We start from the raw sequence: 21,233 nt of genomic DNA on the forward strand, positions 1-21,233 counted from the left end.
TTGGGGGGTGGTGGCAGGTACTCCTTTGAGGGAATGGGAGAAGGTCTTAATCCGTGAGAGTGAGCTCTGTCTATTCCAAGTGAGCTCTGATCTATCTAGAGTAGGTCATCAGAATGGTTCGAATTACACTTTACAAAGTCACTGATTACGTAGGCAGGGCGGTTCTAATTGCACATTCCAGAGAAACTGTGAGGTGTGTCTTTTCCTCCAACGGGACCAATCAGCAATCAGGGCTTGTGGTCAAGGGGACCCAATCAGAGCTTTAGGTATTACAAATAAAGTTATTCATATGAACTTTGGCTTTTTATTTTAAGGAAAAGAAACCAGCTGTATATTGATCTCAGCAAAGAGCGAGCTGGCAATGATTGCTACATTGAAAGGATGGCGCAGACATTCACTGGAGCTCGAAAATCCAAAGAGGTTCAGTGTGACAAAGTTAACACAGCAGAAGCAGGTAAACTGTTAAACAATCTGAAAATACTTATTTTTATATTACGAAAATGACTTGAATAGCCAAGACACAGTGCAGAACACCTCCAAGTTTGAATAGAGTAGGAGAGAAGATGAGATAAATGAAGCCAAAGTTGGGGTGAAAAGTCACGTACGCCAAGAGAATCACCGGAGGGACTGCCTATGATGATGATTTAAGGATGATTTAACTGTATTTGAGGCAGTTCAGAGAAGCTTCACGAGGTTGATTCCTGAAATGAAGGAGTTGTCTTATGAAGAAAGGTTGAGCAGGTTGGGCCTATACTCATTGGAGTTTATAAGAGTGAGAGGTAATCTTATTAAAACGTATAAGATTCTGAGGGGGCTTGACAAGGCAGATGCAGAGAGGATGTTTCCCCTCATGGGGGAATCTAGAACTAGGGGACATAGGGCCCAAGTTTCCACATGATTTGCGCCTGATTTTTAGGAGCAACTGGTGGAGAACGGACTATCTTAGAAATCGCAATTCTCCACATTTTTTTTTCTGCAGTTCTAGTCAGTTAGAACAGTTCTACTTTGGAACAGAATTTTTTCTTCAAAAGCGGGCGTGTCCGGCCACTGACGCATGATTTCAAAGTTTCCACAGTGAAAACGTACTCCAAACTAAAGTAGAATGGAGCAAGTGAAGATTTTTGTAGAACTGAAAAAACCTGTTCTACACATTAAAAAATCAGGCGCAGGTTACAAATTAGACGTCCAGAACGAGGTGGGGGGGGGGTGGGGGGAAGGGAAGTCATTAAATTCTATAATAAATCCTTATTTATACTTCTACAAATATTATACAAATAAATCCAACCTGAATAAACATTTATAAGCAAAGAAAAGATTAAATAAACCATCTTCCTACCTGTGTGAAAGTGCTTCAGGCAGGCCTTTCAGGACCGAAGGCTGAACGGGCTGGCCCGAGACCTCGGGCAGGGCCCGTCCCCAGCACCAGATTTACAGGTAGGTGGCGTTGGGTTGGGTCGGGGAGGGGAGGTTCGGTTCGGGTTGGGGGTGGGGAGGGGCGGAGAGAGAGAGAGGGAGGGGGGGAGAGAGAGAGAGAGAGGGAGGGGGGGAGAGAGAGAGAGAGAGAGGGAGGGGGGGAGAGAGAGAGAGAGAGAGAGGGAGGGGGGGAGAGAGAGAGAGAGAGGGAGGGGGGAAGAGAGGGAGAGAGAGGGAGGAGGGAGGGGGGAGGGAAGGGGAGGTCAGGTCGGATCCAGTCCGGGAGTGGGAGTCGGGTCGGGTCGGGTCTGGGGGGCGGGAGCGCGGGTCGGGTTGGATCCAGTCGGGGGAGTGGGAACAGGAGCGCGGGTCGGGTCGGGTCCAGTCGGGGGGGCAGGTTGGGTCGGGTCCAGTCGGGGGGGCGGGGAGCGGGAACAGGAGCGCGGGTCGGGTCGGGTCCAGTCGGGGGGGGCGGGGAGCGGGAACAGGAGCGCGGGACGCGTCGGGTCCAGTCGGGGGGGCGGGGAGCGGGAACAGGAGCTCGGGTCGGGTCCAGTCGGGGGGGGCGGAGCGGGAACAGGAGCGCGGGTCGGGTCGGGTCCAGTCGGGGGCGGGGGGCGGAGCGGGAACAGGAGTGCGGGTCGGGTCCAGTCGGGGAGGCGGGGGGTCGGGTCAGTCGGGGGGAGCGGGTGTCGGATCTGGTCGGGGGGGGGGGAAGCAGGAGCTGGCCATGGGAGGAGCCTTATTCACACAGCCCCAGTGAGGCCATTCAGCCAGGGCTAGGGGCTGCGTGCTTCGGGCCCCTCCCACACAGTTCGGCGCCTGGAGCTACTGCACTTGCGTGCCCACTGTAGCACGCATGTGCAGAGGTCCCGGCACTGTTTTCAGCGCCGGGACCTGGCTCCGCCCCCCCCCCTAGCTTGTGCTGGCTGCGCCGAGGGCCAGAGGACTTGCAGGTAGGTGGAGAATACCGAGGATTTTTTTAGGCGCACTTTGTGGCGCGAAAAACGGGCGTCCAGGTCGGGACTGCGCCGTTCTAGGCGCGTGTGGAAACTTGGGCCCATAGTTTTAGAATAAGGGGTCGCCCATTTAAAACGGAGATGAGTAAGAATTTCTTCTCTGAGGGTCATCAATCTTTGGAATTCTCTACCCCAGAGAGCTGTGGAGGCTGGGTCATTGAATATATTTAAGGTGGTGATAGACAGATTTTTGAACGATAGGGGAGTCAAGGATTATGGGGAGCGGGCAGGAAAGTGGCGTTGAGGCCAAGATCAAATCAGCCATAATCTTATTGAATGGCGGAGCAGGCTCGAGGGGCTAAATGTCCTACTCCTGTTCCTATTTCTTATGTTCTTAGGTTCTACTCAGCAGTCAGCATCTGTGGAGAGAGAAACAGAGTTAACGTTTCAGGTTGATGATTTTTGTCAGAACTGGAAAAAGTTAGAAATGTAACAAGTACAGAGGCTGGGAAAGCGGATGTGGAGGAAAGAACAAATGGGAAGGTCTGTGATAGGGTGTAAGGCAGGAGTGATTAAATGACAAAAGGGAGGATGGTGCAAGGCAAAACAAAATGGTAATGGTACAAGTAAAGAAACAAAAGATGGGTCTAGGGAAGGTGTAAATGGGAATAGTAGAATAATCAGCAACCAATGCCTTTTGAAAAAATGGGGGCTGAGGTTATAATCTGAAATTGTTGAACTCAATGTTGAGTCTGGAAGGCTCTAAAGTGCTTAATTGAAAGATGAGTTAATGTTTCAGGTCGATGACCCTTTGTCAGAACTGGAAAAAGTTAGAAATGTAACAGATTTATAAGCAAGTGTACGGGGAGGGAAAGAGGGGAGGAGAGGAAAGAACAAAAGGGAAGGTCTGTTATAGGATGGAAGGCAGGAGAGATTAAGGACCCGAACTTGGTCAAAGATAAGGCCCACCCAAGTGCCGCCCAAAGGACCGCCGAGAGAACTGGCGATACTTTGGCAGGGAGATTCCTCCCAAAAGATCTGCAAGTACCGCCTGGCGGGAAAAAAGCTACCTGCGCCCTAAATCTGGGTGGCAGCGGGCAGGAGCTCCCAATCTTGGCGGCAAATGCGATCCTCGCCAAAGTGCTGCCAAGGATTGAGTTGGGCCCAGGGAGGAGGGAGCACATAAAAATAAAAATGTCACAAAAAAAACCACTGGAAGATCTTCAGGGGACCCCATCCACATAAATCGCTGAAAAAAATATAAATAAAAGAAGTTCACTAACCTTTTTTAGCAGGTCTTCTTACTTGCCGTTGGGGTTAGATCTGCCTTCACGCAGCGGTCCTTCCCCCTGCTGCCGCCGACTCCTGCCCGCACCAAACTGGCAGCTCGGTGGGCGGGAGGACACTTACGCGCCTTGCGCGCTAGCGGCTGTCAGCAGGCGGTTTCCAGCGGTCCTCCCCTCCCGTCGGCAGGAGGCCTAGAGGAAACTGGCACCAAGGGGAGACCGCTCAAAAAACTCGCCGGCAGCCAACGGCAGTGGGCAGTAAGGCTACCAAGTTCGGGCCCTAAGAGACAAGGGGTGAAGCAAGATGCAAGGCAAAAGGTGATGGTAATGGGACAAGTTTAAAAAAAACAGAAGTTGAGTCTAAATGGAAATGTATATGAAAATGGCAGAAAACAGCTGCCATGTTAAAAAGAAATAGGTCCTCACCTGAATCCCTGCTTTGTGCCCCCTGAGCATGAAGCTGTGCTGAAAGTGAAAATTCATAAAATGTACTGTTAATTATTTCACTGTAAAGCCATAAAGGGCAAGAATTTATCCTTATCAGTATTTTGACGGTCAAACATAAAACGTTCTGTATTTAAAGATAATTTTTGATCATAATATTTAGTAACCTTTGTTCGGTAATGACAGGATCAGGCAGCCTGGTATTACTCACTGTCTAGACTCACCCATTGCCCACTTGTACACCTGTGAACCTATACTCTAGCACCTTCATGAGAGGAGGAAGGAAATTATATTTAGGTTATTGATAATTCTTTGTAATCGAGTTTTACATTCACAGCTGGAATTTATTTTTTACAGGGTCTCAAGGGTCTGTAGTATTTTGAGAGTGAGATAGTAAGAAATTCTCCTATTTTCAGCTTGCTAACAGTTTGTGATAAATCCCTTAGGACAGATTAAATTTGTTGAAGGGCATTTGCCAGTTGTCTGTAGGAACATCCCAATGCTTCATGGGACTCCTTCGTTGATAGCTTAATTATGCATCATACAACCCACTACTATCATCTTGGAGACCTTTCAGACTGTATAACAGTACACTTTCCAGATCTGTCCAGATTGTGGAATAGTTGTTTTAGCCCTCGTATTATTGGTCGAAAATTCAGTACTGCCCCATGAGGCAGGAGTTCCTGCGCCAGGCGCAGAAGTCCCGCCCCACAAGCTATATTGGGCTTACAGCCCCCGGGAGGAAATGGAGCACGATATTTTGCGGGGGCAGGACCACAGCACAAAGAGAGGCAAAGTTTCCAGCTCTACGCGGTGGGACACGTAGTGCTGGTGGGAAGACAGGGCTCTCCCCTTTCATGTCGACTCTGCGGGAGGGAACCGGAGCATTGCTGGACCACCAGGGAGCGGGATGCATTGGCAGCAGTCGGCACACAAGCAGAGTGCCGGGCTGCAAGATCATGGTACAGACCCCACGATCTGCAATCAAGGAGGATGCAAGTCGGTCATTTTTAAATTTTTGCCTGCCGCACCTCCCCTTCAATTTTCGCCCCACAAGCGGCCTACTGACCGGTACATGCCCTGCAAAGCTGTCGTGGGCATCGCCTGTGGCAGCTTTTACAGGGAGCTACCGAATTTTTGCTCCGGGTCAAAAATGGGTCGCTGTGCATGGTGATGATGTCATCGCGGCACAGTGGCCTGGGGTGCTACCAGTAGGAGCAGGGCGCTTTTGGTTAGCGCCGCCACTAAACTCCCGCAGAATTTCGTGGGAGTTCGTTGTGGCGCCATGCCTGGGTGTAAAGTCGTTTGTGCCCCGTTAGCGCCCCCCCCCCCCCCCCCCCCCGGAGACACCAACCGGTTGCAAATGACCCACATTTTTCCCCCTATGTGCCTATTTGTACCCTTGTGGAGGCATTTGCATCATTTATTATATTTTCTTTCTAATGCAGCTTGTAGATTCTGCAATGGTGTTACCAGACACAGCTTGAGATGGTATGAAAGCTTGAGGGGATGCTTTGCATCCAATTGCACAGTTTTGTCCTGAAAAAGCCAGTGGTACAGTAGTTAAAGAGAGTTGTAACATTTACTGCCATTTGAAGAGTAGTTCCAATAATGGGCAAAATTTGGATGCTTGACTTTTGAGATGGCAAAGTTCCGAGAGAATTTCCCCGTAAAACATAAGTAGCAAAGACAGAGCTTTGCTGGACATGCCCAAGTTACTGTGGCATTATCTGCATACTTGGGTAAGAGCAAGTATGCTGAGCCTTTGTCCACTGCACATGCACATGCACATGTCTCTGCTCATATTTGTAGAACAGTGTTGTCCAAAATATTAGCTACTAGCTACATGCGGTTAATTGGACATCCAGATGTAGGTAATGGTATTTTTGAATATTCAATCAAAAATGAGTAATAAACACCGTCATTGGAAATGTGATCTCAGTACTCATATTCGCACAACAAATACATGTGTGCTTTAATCTGTTTTGATCATTGTGTGTATGCTTTACTTCCTTGGGCACTCTGAGGGCAAGATAAATTCCTAAAGAAATGTCCATCCTATGCAGGACGGGGTGGGGATGGTGCTGTTTCCAGTCAGAGGGCAATTCCCCTGAATGGTAAGTACCGACAAAAAATGAAAAATCAGTGCTGCACTTCAAAATGGCCCAAAAAGGATTAAACCCACAAAAAGGCAATAAAAAGTTTTTTAAAAACGAAGAATTAGTTACATGCCTTATATGGTTCACTCTAAGTAAGTTTGGGGCTGAGATTCCACATGAGTTTCATCAGTAATCTGTCGTAATGCATGGGAAACGTTCATTTCTGTAGTGTCTCTGGGATCTTTGACGGGAGATCTGTGGAACCCCTGCATAATTTCAGCTCCCTTGTTTCCTGTAATTGAAATCTATCAATTTTTATTATTATTATTGGCTTCCATTCATTCCCCAGTTCCAGAGAAACAACACATGGTATGACCTATAATATTCCCTTTCCTAGCTAATTTAAATGCCTCCCAGTGGTGCTTTTTATATTAGAGCCAACTTTTCAGCACCCAACCATTGCAAATGAACACCAGCCCTCCAGAAAAACTTACCCTCCTAGAAAATATTGCAATATAGAGGCAAATGACAAATTTGGACTCAAAAGAAAATCAAGCCAAATACAGGAAATATACGGGGGAAGCAAAACTGCTTAGAACAGCGAAGTGGATGTATGAAGAAAGACTGACAGTTAACATAAAGGAGTTTATAAGCATGAAAAGTAAAAATGTAGTTAAAGAAAGACTAGAGCCAATTAGAGGTAAAAAAGGAAATGCTATAAAGGATGAAGGAATGACAGTGATACTAAATGAATACTTTGCCTTGCTTTTCATAGAAGAGTGTAGTAGTGGGAATGAAAAGCTACAAAAGGAGGAGTTGGAGCAATTAGATAGGAATATCCTAAATAAGGAAGTAGTACTGAAAAAAATTGGTAAAACTCAGTGGAAAAGGCACCGCCCTCTGACGACATCCTAAAATGCTTGAAGAAGTCAGGGAGCAAATGGCTGAGCATCAGACGACAAACTTTCACACATCCTTGGTATGGAAGTTGTGCCAGAGGACTGTAGAGTTGCCAATGTAACATCTCTAGTCAAAAAGGGATAATGCAGGCAACTATCGACCAATCAGTCCAATATCGGTAATGGGTAAGTTTCTGGGGGCCATAATATGGGATAAAATTCATCTAGAAAGACATGGATTTGTAAAAGGCAAGTCATATGTGACAAATTTATTAGCGTTTTTTGAGGAAATAAAAGTCTATTGATAAAAGGAAACACAGTGGATGTTGTGCATATAGACTATCACTAAGATGATACCAGGGATAAGAGGCTTAGTTAAGAGAGGCTAGAGAAATTAGGGCTCTTTTGTAGATGTTGTATATATGGACTTTCAAAAGGCATTTGATAAAGTACCTTATAACAGACTTATTTGTAAAATAGAAGCACGTGGTATTAAAGGGATGGTGGTAACTTGGGTGCATAATTTGGCTAAGGAATAGGAGGTAGAGAGTAATGGTGAACGCTTATTTTTCTGACTAGAGAGAAGTCATCATCATCATAGGCAGTCCCTCGGAATCGAGGAAGACTTGCTTCCACTCCCAAAGTGAGTTCTTTGATGGCTGAACAGTCCATACGAGACCCTGTTACAGGTGGGACAGACATTCGTCGAGGGAAGGGGTCGGTGGGGCTGGTTTGCCGCGCGCTCCTTCCGCTGCCTGCGCTTGGCCTCTTCATGCTCAATGCCCTCCCGGATGTACTTTCTCCACCTCGGGTGGTCTTCGGCCAGGGACTCCCAGGTGTCAGTGGTGATGTCGCACTTTACCAGGGAGGCTTTGAGGGTGTCCTTATAACGTTTCCGCTGTCCTCCTTTGGCTCGTTTGCCATGAAGGAGCTCCGCATAAAGCATTTGCTTAGGGAGTCTCGTATCTGGCATGCGAACTATGTGGCCTGCCCAGCGAAGCTGATCGAGTGTGGTCAGTGCTTCAATACTGGGGAGAAGTAATGCAGTGGGGTCCCCCAGTGGTCGGTATTGCAACCATTGCTGTTCTTGTTGTATATAAATTACATGGACTTGGGTATAATGAGTACAATTTTGAAGTTTGCAGATAATACAAAACTTGGTAACGTAGTAAATAGTGAGCAGGATAGTAACAGACTTTAGGAGAACATAGACAGACTGCTGAAATAGGCAGACACATGGAAGATGCAGCTTAATGTGGAAAAGTGTGAAGTGATGCACTTTGGCAGAAACAACATGGAGTGGCAGTATAATCTAAATGGTACTATTTTGAGAGGGGTGTGAGAACAGAGGGAGGGACCTGGGGGTGCATATTCACAAATATTTGAAGGCGATGGGTCAAGTTAATAAGGCAGTTAAGAAAGCATATCGGGTACTTGGCTTTGTAAATAGGGGCATTGAATACAAAAACAAGAAAGCCATGCTAAACTATTACAAGTCTCTGGTTTGGCCTCAGCTGGAGTATTGTGTACAATCCTGGGCACCAGCATTAGGAAGGATGTCAAGACCTTGGAGAGGGTAAAGAGGAGGTTTACCAGGATGATACCATGAGGAGGAAGAAGACGAGGAACAGGAGGGAGGGAGGAGGCAGCCGTACAATCGGGCTTCCAGCTAGGCAGTCCGTGATGTGGTGTGCCACCTCCCTCCACATAGTGCGGCAGATTTGTGGCGAGGGCAGTTGGTGGGTACAGGACTGCCCACCTTCTCTCCAGTGCTACAACCAATGCCTCCAAAGCTTCATGAGAAAACCTGCAGGCTCTCTCCCTGGGGTGGCAATCTGCCATGAGGATTTGTAAATGTGCTCCTTCTCCTTGTCCTTCTTCTTATGGTTGTTGAGGCAGCTGCACAGCCAACAATGCTGCAGCATCAATGAACCTCCCCTTTAAGTAGTGAAAAAAGCGTGTCGCAATCATGAGTTGCGATTAGACTTCACCTGATATTGTTCCAGCTTTTAAGTGTAACACCAATGAACTTGGGTTTTTCAACTTGATTGAAGACTCCAATCATTTTATTGACAGCGAGGACGAATTTTGCGTGATGTCTAGAGTATTTTCGCCTGCCGCTAATTCACCATGATTTGTCCTAACAACACCAATTCCTTGGCTATAATGAATTTCGAGCCCTAGATTTAAAATAATTTTCAAAAGAAATAGAGGGGAAATGAGGAAAATTTTCTTCACAGAGAGTTGTAATATCTGGAACACAACACATTACTTGAAAGTGTGGAATCAGATTCTATAGTAATTTTTAAAAGGCAATTGAACAAATACTTGAAGAGGACCTGATTGCAGGGTTATGAAGAAAAAGCTGGGGTGTGGGACTAAATTGGACAACTCTTTCAAAGAGGTGGCACGGGCATGACTGGCCGAATGGTCTCCTTCTGTGCTGCAAGACTATATGATACTTTTCATTCGAACAACGAAAGTTAAGAGGAGATCTGATAGTGATATTCAAAATTATGAGTGGTTTCAATAAGATAATTGGGACAAACTATTTCCACTGGTCATTGAATCTGTAACTCAAGGACATAAACTTATGATCATCACTAAAAGAATGAAGACAGAGGTTTGGATAATTATTTTCATGCAGAAGGTTATTAGGACATGGAATGCCTTACCAGTGAGGGAAGCAGAATTTATGTACAGTATTACAATCCCTGGGTGGGTCACCGCCAATGTTCCCTTTATTTTTTTTTCTGAGCATAGTCCCTTTAAGGGCTTAACGGGAACATTGGTCACTGCATTCCATTTCAAAATACATTGAAAACTCCTATGTCACCTAATCTCTATGGAATATGCATTCTAAAATTGTCCACATGTACTTGCAATACATATTGCATTTGTAGGTGATGCTCTGATGGGCGTTTCCACTGTAATTACCTTATCTGCTGCCTGTATCCTAACTTGCATCAAATCCCATTCACCCATCACTCCTGTGCTCACTGATCATTGGCTCCCGGTTCAACAATGCCTCAATTTAAACATTCTTGTTTTCAAATCCCTCCATGGCCTCACCCCTCTCTATAACCTCCTCCAACCCTACAACCCTCCGAGATCATTGCCCTCTTCCAATTCTGGCCTCTTGCGCATCCTGATTTTAATCGCTCCACCATTGGTGGCCGTGCCTTCATCTGCTGAGACCCAAAACTCTGGATTTCCCTCCCTAAACTTCTTCTCCTTTCTACTGCTCCTTCTTCCTTTAAGACATTCCTTAAAACCTTGTGTGGCCCGGTGTCAAATTTTGTATAATAACGCTCCTGCGAAGCACTTTGGGACAGTTTACTACGTCGAGGCACTATATAAATGCAATTTGTTGTTATGTTTCGGCGCTGTTTCTGAACTAACATTGCATGACTGTCTCCTTTTATCTGTATCTAATCCAGTGATGTCATTATTTGAGCAGAATACACCTAATAAACCTAAAAAATTAGGAGCAGCCAAGGATTTATTGGAAAGCCAGTTTATTGTTAACATTGTAAACTTTCAGCCATCTGACTATTCCATTGCACATCTGTGACATCTCTTGCTGACCTGCTCACAAGCCTCCCATTGATACTTCGCTCAGAAGCTTTACCTCAGCAAGGCCAAATAATCTCCCCAGTCTGTTCTGCTCCCAATGTCATTATCACCATCTGCTGTAGCTGGAATTTAGCTGTCTGTTTTGAGATTGTCTGCCCCCCCACAACCTCAGACAGCCCTTGGTGATACTTGCATTGGTGGTCTGCATTGGTTCTGGCACCCTAAAGATTGCACTCTCGGTTCCCTGTTGAAAGATCTTTTCTTGTCACCACAGTATAGTGGTCTGGCTTCCCACTACTAAACCGAAAGAAATCTGATGACAAAAGCAAAATATTGCAGATGCTGGAAATCTGAAATAAAAATAGAAAATGCTGGAAATACTCAGCAGGTCTGGCAGCATCTGTGGAGAAAGAAACAGAGTTAACGTTTCAGGTTGATGACCTTTCGTCAGAATTGGAAAAAGTTAGAGATGTAACGGGTTTTAAGCAAGTCCAGAAGCAGGGAAAGTCGGGAAGGGGAGGACAGAACAAAAGGGAAGGTCTGTGACAGGGTGGAAGGAGATGGCAGTGGGAGAAGTAAAGAAACAAAAGATAGGTCTAGAAGAGGTGTAAGTGGGAATAGCAGAATTGGCATCAGCTGTCGTCAGAAAAAATGGAGGTTGAACTCAATGTTGAGTCCGGAAGGCTGTAAAATATCTAATCGAAAGATGAGGTGCTGTTTCTTGCGCTTATGTTAAGCTTCATTGGAACAGTGTAGGAAGCCAGAGGACAGAGAGGTCAGAGTGGGAGTGGAGCAGAGAATTAAAGTGACAGGTGACTGGACGGTCGGGGTTACGCATGCAGCCTGAATGGAGGTTGTTCCGCAAAGCAGTCATCTAATCTGCATTTGGTCTCCACAATGTACAGGTGATCGCATTGTAAGCAGCGAATGCAGTATACTAAATTGAAAGAAGTACAAGTAAATCGTTGTTTCACCTCGAAGGAGTATTTGGAACTCTGGACGGTTGGAAGAGAGGAGGTAAAAGGGCAGGTGTTGCACCTCCTGCGCTTGCACGGGAAGGTGCCGTGGGAAGGGGAGGGGTTGTTGGGGGAATTGAGGAGTGGATCAGGGTGTCGTGAAAGAAACAGTTCCTTTGGAACGCTGAAATGGGAGGGGAGGGGAAGAAATGGTTGCTCGTGTAATCACACTAGAAGTGGCAGAAATGGTGGAGGATGATTCGTTGAAAGTGGAGGCTGGTGGGGTGAAAGGTGAGGACAAGGGGAACCCTATCGTGGTTCTGGGAGGGAAGGGAAGGAGTGAGAACAGAAGTGCGGGAAATAGAACAGACTTGGTTGAGGGACCTGTCAACCACGGTGGCGGGGAATCCTCATTTGAGGATAAAGGAAGACATATCGATGCATTGGTGTGGAAGGTGGCATTGTCCGAACCGATGCGACGGAGACAGCAAAACTGGGAGAATGGAATAGAGTCTTTATGGGGAGCTGGGTTGGAGGAAGTGTAATCAAGGTAGCTGTGAGAGTCAGTGGTCTTATAGTGGATATTGGTTGATAGCCTATCCCTAGAAATGGAGACAGAGAAGTCGATGTAGGGAAGAGTCAGAGATGGACCATGTGAAGATGAGGGAAAACTGGAAATTGGAAATAAAGGTGATTTTCCAGATCAGGGCGAGAGCAAGAAACGACACCGATACAGTCATCAATGTATCGGAAAAAGAGGTGAGAGACGGGACCTGAGTAGGACTGGAATGAAGAATGGTCCACATATCCCATGAAAAAGCAGGCATAGCTAGGATCTATATGGGTTCCCATAGCAACGCCTTTTATTTGGATGAAGTAAGTGGAGTCAAAGGAGAAGTTGTTCAATGTGAGAACAAGTTCAGCCAGGCAGAGGAGGATGGTGGTGGATGGGGACTGGTTGGACGTCATAGAAATCTGATGTCCTTGCACTTGCCCTAGGATCTACTATACAAGTCCTAGTTTGGCAACCTATGTATAACCAATTTATATAAATGAGATGTAGTACAATTTATAGAACATCTTATCACATCCTTAGTATGTCGCTGAGTGCTTCACATCCAATGAATCACTTGGTCTATTGTCCATCCCAGATTTCCTTTTCTCCACCATTGGCAGCCATGCCTTCAACTATCTAGTCCCTAAGCTCTGGAATTCCCTCCCTAAACCTCTCCACCTCTCTCTCTCCCTCTTTGGAATACTGATTACAACCTACCTCTTTGACCAGGTTTTTGGTCACCTGTCCTAATATCTCCTTATGAGGTTCGGTGCCAAATCTTGTCTGTTAACGTTCCTGTGAAGCGCCTTGGGACTTTTACGATGTTAAAGGTGCTATATGAATGCAAGTTGCTGTTGCTCTAACTTCTTCACTGACCACTGGTCGACCCAATTTTTTCTTCATCCTCACACCAGGAGTCCACCTGGCCCTCCAAGGGTATGCTAGTCCACTAATGCCAAGACCCACCTGCTGAGTGTTTGATGAGCAGCAAAGCAGAATGTGAAGCATTCTTTCTCCCCACCCTTCCAATGTTTCCATTTCCCCATCACTCCTTCTTCCTCCTCTATCACTGCCCACCCCTCTCTTCCTCCACCTCCCTTCTTCTCCCTCGTTCCACCACCTCCTACTCCTTTCCCCTCCATCGCCTTGATCCCGTTATATCCCTGCTCTCTAACCCTACTTAACCTGAATACTGCACTTGGTCTTAATGCTATGGATGATTGACTCATAGGTTTTAAAACAAAGTCCAACCATGGCAAGTTGTGATACTGATTTCAGTAATACTGATCATTCGTGGGCTAGCACTATAAAATGACTATGAAAGCAGTCATTTTCTCATTTAAAAACCCTACTGGTTCAAAAAATGGGGTGGGCACACAGTTAAAATGGGTTGCGTACTTACCGCTGTGTTCTCGCTCAATTCCTACCCACTGCCATTTTAACCGCACACTTTATTTTAGGTGGCTGAGGTACCCGCCAGATGAAAGCAGTTTTCTTTTCAAGGTTCGACCCCTGAGGTCAGTATCTCTGTCATGGTGAGGAAAGCTGGGAGATGACTTTGTCCTCCAGTGATTTGTCTCCTGGGCTGTCCTTGGCACCACTATCTGCTCACTTGTCCTAGTTGGTTCACCAAGTGCAGACCCCTCTAACTCACAGTCTAACGAATCTCTGTGCTGGTGCTTGGGAGGATTAGATCATGTGACGGTGTTTCCTCACGAGGACAATCCTCTTCTGAAGTATCTTCAGGACAGTCTTGCTGCTGAAAATTACCTAGAGGAAAGAATAAAGAAACAAGAATTTGCAGGGCACTAACAGGCTAGATAGTAGCAGGTGTGAGGCTTCACAATGCAGCTTGAAGTTATCAAGCTGGGTGAATGTGCGATTTTTTTTGAGATACATGAAAGGGTACAAGTAATAGTCAGACCATGCTCAGATAAGCCGCCAACCTCACCATCTGCATTGAATTCAGAGTGCAGCCTTTCTTTGCTCACAAAACAAATTTGCTAAAAATGAATGCAACCTCCCTTCAAGAGGTACATTCACATTTTAAATAGGCTTCTGGAGTACCATTGGAAATTCTGTCCAGAAAGTGGACAGGCTGCCCATTCCCAATGTGATCAGGTGGGCAGTCGTCAATCATATACAAATGAGATCTGGAAATTAAACTAGTCTGGGCTTCAAACTGATGCAATTGGGTGGGTTTGTCGCTCACCCCGCACCCTCCCACTCATGCTAAAACCCTCTCCCAGTTAAAATAATCCCCCCATTATTTCTGCTGGAGGCTAAAAACTCTTGCCACAGTTAGAAAAACTAGTTGAAATATCCAAATAAAAGCTTGAAAAACTATTACTGCTTGTTCTTTTTGCTTTCTAGGTGTTATGGCAACAACATGGGACATGTACGATAGCTTTAAACAAGGGGAATTGCACGAAGATACTTCCTCCGATCAACTGAAGCAGCAAAATAATTTGTCTCCGGCACAAATTAATTTTGACAAAACTGTCCTTCGAACTTTATCAGCTCTAAGTTCGATGGGGTTAGGTAAGTATCTAAAATAGTACTGTCTACTGAAGAGAGATCATTTCAAAACAACACCAAAACTGTTTCTACAAGAGATTAGCGTGCAAAATTAAAGCACATGGTATTGGGGGTAATGTATTGACGTGGTTAGTGAAACATAGAAACATAGGAAATAGGTGCAGGAGTAGGCCATTCGGCCCTTCGAGCCTGCACCACCATTCAATAAGATCATGGCTGATCATCCACCTCAGTACACCTTTCCTGCTTTCTCTCCATACCCCTTGATCCCTTTAACCGTAAGGGCCATATATAACTCCCTCTTGAATATATCCAATGAACTGGCATCAACAACTCTCCACGGCAGGGAATTCCACAGGTTAACAACTCTCTGAGTGAAGAAGTTTCTCCTCATCTCAGTCCTAAATAGCTTACTCCTTATCCTTAGACTGTGTCCCCTCGTTCTGGACTTCCCCACCATTGGGAACATTCTTCCTGCATCCAGTCCTGTCAGAATTTTATATGTTTCTATGAGGTCCCCTTTCATCCTTCGAAACTCCAGTGAATAAAGGCCCAGTCGATCCAGTCTCTCCTCATATATCAGTCCAGCCATCCCGGGAATCAGTCTGGTGAACCTTCGCTGCACTCCCTCAATAGAAAGAATGTCCTTCCTCAGATTAGGAGACCAAAACTGAAGACATATTCCAGGTGAGGCCTCACCAAGGCCCTGTACAACTGCAGTAAGACCTCCCTGCTCCTATACTCAAATTCCCTAGCTATGAAGGCCAATATACCATTTGCCTTCTTCACCGTCTGCTGTACCTGCATGGCAACTTTCAATGACTAATGTACCATGACACCTAGGTCTCGTTGCACCTCCCCTTTTCCTAATCTGCCGCCATTCAGATAATATTCTGCCTTTGTGTTTTTGCCCCCAAAGTGGATAATCTCACATTTATCCATATTATACTGCATCTGCCATGCATTTGCCCACTCACCTAACCTGTCCAAGTCACTCTGCAGCCTCTTAGCGTCCTCCTCACAGCTCACATCACCACCCAGTTTAGTGTCATCTGCAAACTTGGAGATATTACACTCAATTCCTTCATCCAAATCATTAATGTGTATTGTAAAGAGCTGGGGTCCCAGCACTGAGCTCTGCAGCACCCCACTAGTCACTGCCTGCCATTCTGAAAAGGACCCGTTTATCCCGACTCTCTGCTTCCTGTCTGCCAACCAGTTCTCTATCCACGTCAGTACATTACCCTAAATACCATGTGCTTTAATTTTGCATGCCAATCTCTTGTGTGGAACCTTGTCAAAAGCCTTTTGAAAGTCCAAATACACCACATCCACTGGTTCTCCCTTGACCACTCTTAGTTACATCCTCAAAAAACTCCAGAAGATTTGTCAAGCATGATTTCCCTTTCATAAATCCATGCTGACGTGGACCGATCCTGTCACTGCTTTCCAAATGCACTGTTATTTCATCTTTAATAATTGATTCCAACATTTTCCCCACTACTGATGTCAGGCTAATAATTATAATTACCCGTTTTCTCTCTCCCTCCTTTTTTAAAAAGTGGTGTTACATTAGCTACCCTCCAGTCCATAGGAACTGATCCAGAGTTGATGGACTGTTGGAAAATGATCACCAATACATCCATTATTTCTAGGGCCACTTCTCTAAGTACTCTGGGATGCAGACTATCAGGCCCCGGGGATTTATCGGCCTTCAATCCCATCAATTTCCCTAACACAATTTCTCGCCTAATAAGGATATCCTTCAGTTTCTCCTTCTCACTAGACCCTTGGTCCCCTAGTACTTCCGGAAGATTATTTGTGTCTTCCTTCATGAAGACAGAACCACCAAAGTATTTGTTCAACTGGTCTGCCATTTCTTTGTTCCCCATTATAAATTCACCTGAATCTGACTGACGTTTGTCTTCACTAATTTTTTCTCTTCACATATCTATAGAAGCTTTTGCAGTCAGTTTTTATGTTCACGGCAGCTGGTTGGCAGACAGGAAGCAAAGAGTAGGAATAAACGGGTCCTTTTCAGAATGGCAGGCAGTGACTGGTGGGGTACCGCAAAGTTCAGTGCTGGGACCCCAGCTATTTGCAATATACATTAATGATTTAGACGAAGGAATTGAATGTAATATCTCCCAAGTTTGCAGATGACACTAAGCTGGGTGGCAGTGTGAGCTGTGAGGAGGATGCTAAGAAGCTGCAGGGTGACTTGGGCAGGTTAGGTGAGTGGACAAATGCCTGGCAGATGCAGTATAATGTGGATAAATGTGAGGTTATCCACTTTGGTGGCAAAAACAGGAAGGCAGAATATTATCTGAATGGTGACAGATTGGGAAAAGGGGAGGTGCAACGAGACCTGGGTGTTATGGTACATCAGCCATTGAAAGTTGGCAAATGGCATGTTGGCCTTCATAGCGAGAGGATTTGAGTATAGGACCAGGGAGGTCTTACTGCAGTTGTACAGGGCCTTGGTGAGGCCACACCTTGAATATTGCGTACAGTTTTGGTCTCCTAATCAGGAAGGACATTCTTGCTATTGAGGGAGTGCAGCGAAGGTTCACCAGACTGATTCCCGGGATGGCTGGACTGACATATGAAAAAAGACTGGATCAACTAGGCTTATATTCACTGGAATTTAAAAGAATGAGAGGGGACCTCATAGAAACATATAAAATTCTGACGGGATTGGACAGGTTAGATGCAGGTAGAATGTTCCCGATGTTGGGGAAGTCCAGAACCAGGGGTCACAGTCTAAGGATAAGGGGTAAGCTATTTAGGACCGAGATGAGGAGAAACTTCCTCACTCAGAGAATTGTGAACCTGTGGAATTCTCTACCACAGAAAGTTGTTGAGGCCAGTTTGTTAGATATATTCAAAAGAGAATTAGATGTGGCCCTTACGGCTAAAGGGATCAAGGGGTATGGAGAGAAGGCAGGAATGGGGTACTGAAGTTGCATGATCAGCCATGATCATATTGAATGGTGGTGCAGGCTCAAAAGCCCGAATGGCCTACTCCTGCACCTATTTTCTATTCTTCTATAAACAGCAAACTGAATTATAAACTGGTTATGACAGTGTAGGTGGAAAAGTTAGTTTACATCTGAACCATGATATGAGATTATTTTCATTATAATTACTCCCAGTCAGCCACCATTTCGTTTCTATAATATAATGCACCATTTTTTATTTAGGGCTTAATTATTTAAAAACCCACAAAGACAAGGAAACCTATGAGTTACTGTTATACCATTTTCCTGTCAATGCAAATCACTTTTGGATATGCATCAATGCAAAACAAGTAGTTGAACTGGGGATTGAGATTGGCAATCTAACTGGATTGTAGGGAAATCAAGAAGTAGTCTCATACCACAGTCTGGTGCAAAGCCAAGCTTAAAGAATTCCACCAGTAATTTTTGTACGGATACTCCCAATCATCCGCCGTAACATTGTTGTAAAATTGACGAAAACCCTAAAGGAATGACTTATCTCCAGTTCTTCGCAGATCTTCCACTGTAGTTACAGTAGGGACCCCCTGCAGAAAATCTACCCCTTCAACTTAATTTTGAATCTTTATAAGGTTAGCAGACAGCCAGTGATCTCATCAACTTCCTCCAACATTTAACCAACTTTTGGCAACCAGTAAGTGGAGCTCTGTGCATATGCTGCAAAAACCAGCACCACCTGGCAGAAGCAGTGGCTGGCATTCTCAGTTATCTATTGAACTTCTGGGGAGTAGTGAATCGAAAAAAAGAGGGGAGAAATGTTTTGTCTGAGATAGATCTCATACACTAAAAGAAATTAAGTCTGACCTGTTGTGTTGTTGTCTGTAAAATTTAATACTCAGACTTGCCACCTTTCTTGATGGTCATGATTACAGTATTTCTGAGATCCACTGGCATGCTCTCCTCCTTCCAAATAAGAGAAATTAGTTCATGGATTTGTGGCAATAATGCTTCTCCGCCATGCTTTAGTGCTTTGGCAGGGATTCCATCTGCTCCTGAGGTCCTTGTTGTTCTTCAGTTGTCGAATGGTCTTTTCAACCTCATGCCGGGCTGGACTTGTGCTGATGTGGTGGGTAGCATGCTGCGGGATGGAGTCGAGGACACTCGCGTCGAAGACAGAGTCTCGGTTAAGAAGATCTTCGAAGTGCTCCTATCCAGCGGGCACTGACTGCCTGTTTGTCCTTAATGAGTATCACTCCATTCTTGGCCCTCAGTGGGGTAGGACCTTGGGTGCTTGGGCCGTAGGTGGTCTTGACTGCACTTAAAAAATACACGCACATTGTGGTTGTCGACTAGTTGCTGGATCTCCTATGCTTTTTCCAACCACCATCTGTTCTTTAGGTCGCGAGTTTTAAGTTGGACCTCGTCTAAAGAGCTGCTTTCTTGCTCTCGAGTTGTGTTGCTGTTTTCAGTTCAAGAATGCGGTACGTGTCCGATTGCGGTAATTACAGAGGAGTTTCCCTGCTGTCTGCCACAGGAAAGGTAATTGCAAGAATCCTCCTCAATCGCCTTTTCCCAGTGGACGAAGAGCTCCTCCCAGAGTCGCAATGCGGATTCCGCCCACTAAGACATGATCTTCACCGCGTGTCAAATTCAAGAGAAATGCAGGGAGTGGTACCAACCTCTGTACATGGCCTTCTTTGACCTCTCAAAGGACTTCGACATTGTCAACCATGAGGGATTATGGAGTGTCCTCCTCAAATTCAGCTGCACTCAAAAGTTTGTCACCATCCTCTATCTGCTTCATGATGACATGCAAGCCGTGATACTGACCAACGGATCCATCACAGACCCAATACACATGCGGACCGGGGTCAAGCAAGGCTGTATCATCGCACCAATGCTCTTCTCGATCTTCCTTGCTGCAATGCTCCATCTCACCCTCAAAAAGCTCTTCGCTGGAGTGGAGCTAATCTATAGAACAGATGGGAATTTGTTCAACCTCCGTCGCCTCCCATCCAGATCCAAGGTTGTCCCATCCTCTGTCATTGAATTACAGTATGCAAACAATGCTCGTGTTTGCGCACATTCGGAGGTCGAATTTCAAACCATCGTCAACACCTTTACCGAAGCGTACGAGAGTATGAGTCTTACACTAAACATCCGTAAGACAAAGGTCCTCTACCAACCTGCTCCCGCCACACAGTACTGCCCCCCGATTATCAAGATCCATGATGAGGCCTTGGACAACGTGGACCATTTTCCATACCTCAGGAGCCTACAGTCACCAAGGGCAGACATCGATGCCGAAGTCCAACAGCGCCTTCAGTGTACCAGTGCAGCCTTCGGTCGCCTGAAGAAGAGTGTTTGAAGACCAGGACCTCAAACCCGGCACCAAGCTTATGGTCTACAGAGCAGTAGTGATACACGCCCTCCCATATGCTTCAGAGACATGGACTAAGTACAGCAGGCACCTCAAAGCACTGGAGAAGTACCACCAACGTTGCCTCTGCAAAATCCTGCAAATCCATTAGTAGGATAGGTGCACCAACATCAGTATTCTCACTCAGGCCAACATCTCCAGCATTTGAAGCAATGATCAGCTCCAATGGACGGGCCACATCGTCTGCAGGCCCGATACTAGACTCCCAAAACAAGCGCTCTACTCAGAGCTCCGACACGGCATGCAAGTCCCAGGTGAGCAGAGGAAACACTTCAAGGACACCTTCAAAGCCTCCTTGAAAAAGTGCAACATCCCCACCAACACCTGGGAATCCTTGGTTCAAGACCGCTCAAAGTGAAGGCGAAGTATCCAGGAAGGCACCGAACACCTCGAGTCTCTTCGCTGGAGCAAGTGGAAGCCAAGTGGAAGGAGCACACGACAACCCAAGCACCCCACCCATCCGTCTCTTCAACCATCGCCTGCCCCACCTGCAATAGAGACTGTAGGTCCCGCATTGGACTCATCAATCACCTGAGAACTCCTATTAGTGTGGAAGCAAGTCATCTTCGACTCCAAGGGACTGCCTAAGAAGAAGAAGAAAATTTTATAAGCAAAACTTGTGATTTTATAGTTCATCATTACTACATTACTTGAATGTAATTTGTGGCAGATTACTGAGAAATTGGACCTGGATTCACTGGAAATCTCACCATAGCCTTAACAGCATACGCCATCTATAAAAGTTCCTGGAAATAATGAATTAAGTGAGTTATACCATTATGTGCGCTGCGCCTTAATTTGCTGGGACATTTGCGCCACTTTACTGATAGTCTCGGATAAACTGATAAAAGTTTGCTATTGACGCTCAGTCCACCATTGCAGTGAACGGCGACTGCTAATCTGCTGGATTTATGCCATTATTTGTGCTGCAGCCAGTTAGACTGAAAAATAATGACATGGGTGATCTGATATTTACATGGTTTATGGCCCTCACATAATTCAGCCTGGAAGGTCAGAAAATGACCATTAGAGCTGTGGGGCCTCATCCCAGTCTGGAAAATGTCCTTAAGAGTTTGCTTTCCTATTCTCTCAATGTTGGTAGTCTTTTGT

General features: G+C 45.7%; 1 protein-coding gene across 3 annotated transcripts in view; it reads left to right on the forward strand.

Annotated features, from left to right (window-relative positions):
• dnai4 (dynein axonemal intermediate chain 4) overlaps positions 1-21,233 on the forward strand; it is a 172,634-nt gene that overhangs the window by 88,596 nt on the left and 62,805 nt on the right. For all 3 annotated transcript variants that reach the window (XM_070886135.1, XM_070886137.1, XM_070886136.1), the window contains exons 6-7: positions 315-454; positions 14,562-14,729. In XM_070886135.1, the coding sequence (XP_070742236.1) occupies positions 315-454; positions 14,562-14,729 (308 nt within the window). The remainder of the gene's footprint in view (positions 1-314; positions 455-14,561; positions 14,730-21,233) is intronic.

This window comes from Pristiophorus japonicus, chromosome 8 (genome assembly GCF_044704955.1).
Source record: "Pristiophorus japonicus isolate sPriJap1 chromosome 8, sPriJap1.hap1, whole genome shotgun sequence".
NCBI classification, from domain to species: Eukaryota; Metazoa; Chordata; class Chondrichthyes; family Pristiophoridae; genus Pristiophorus; species Pristiophorus japonicus.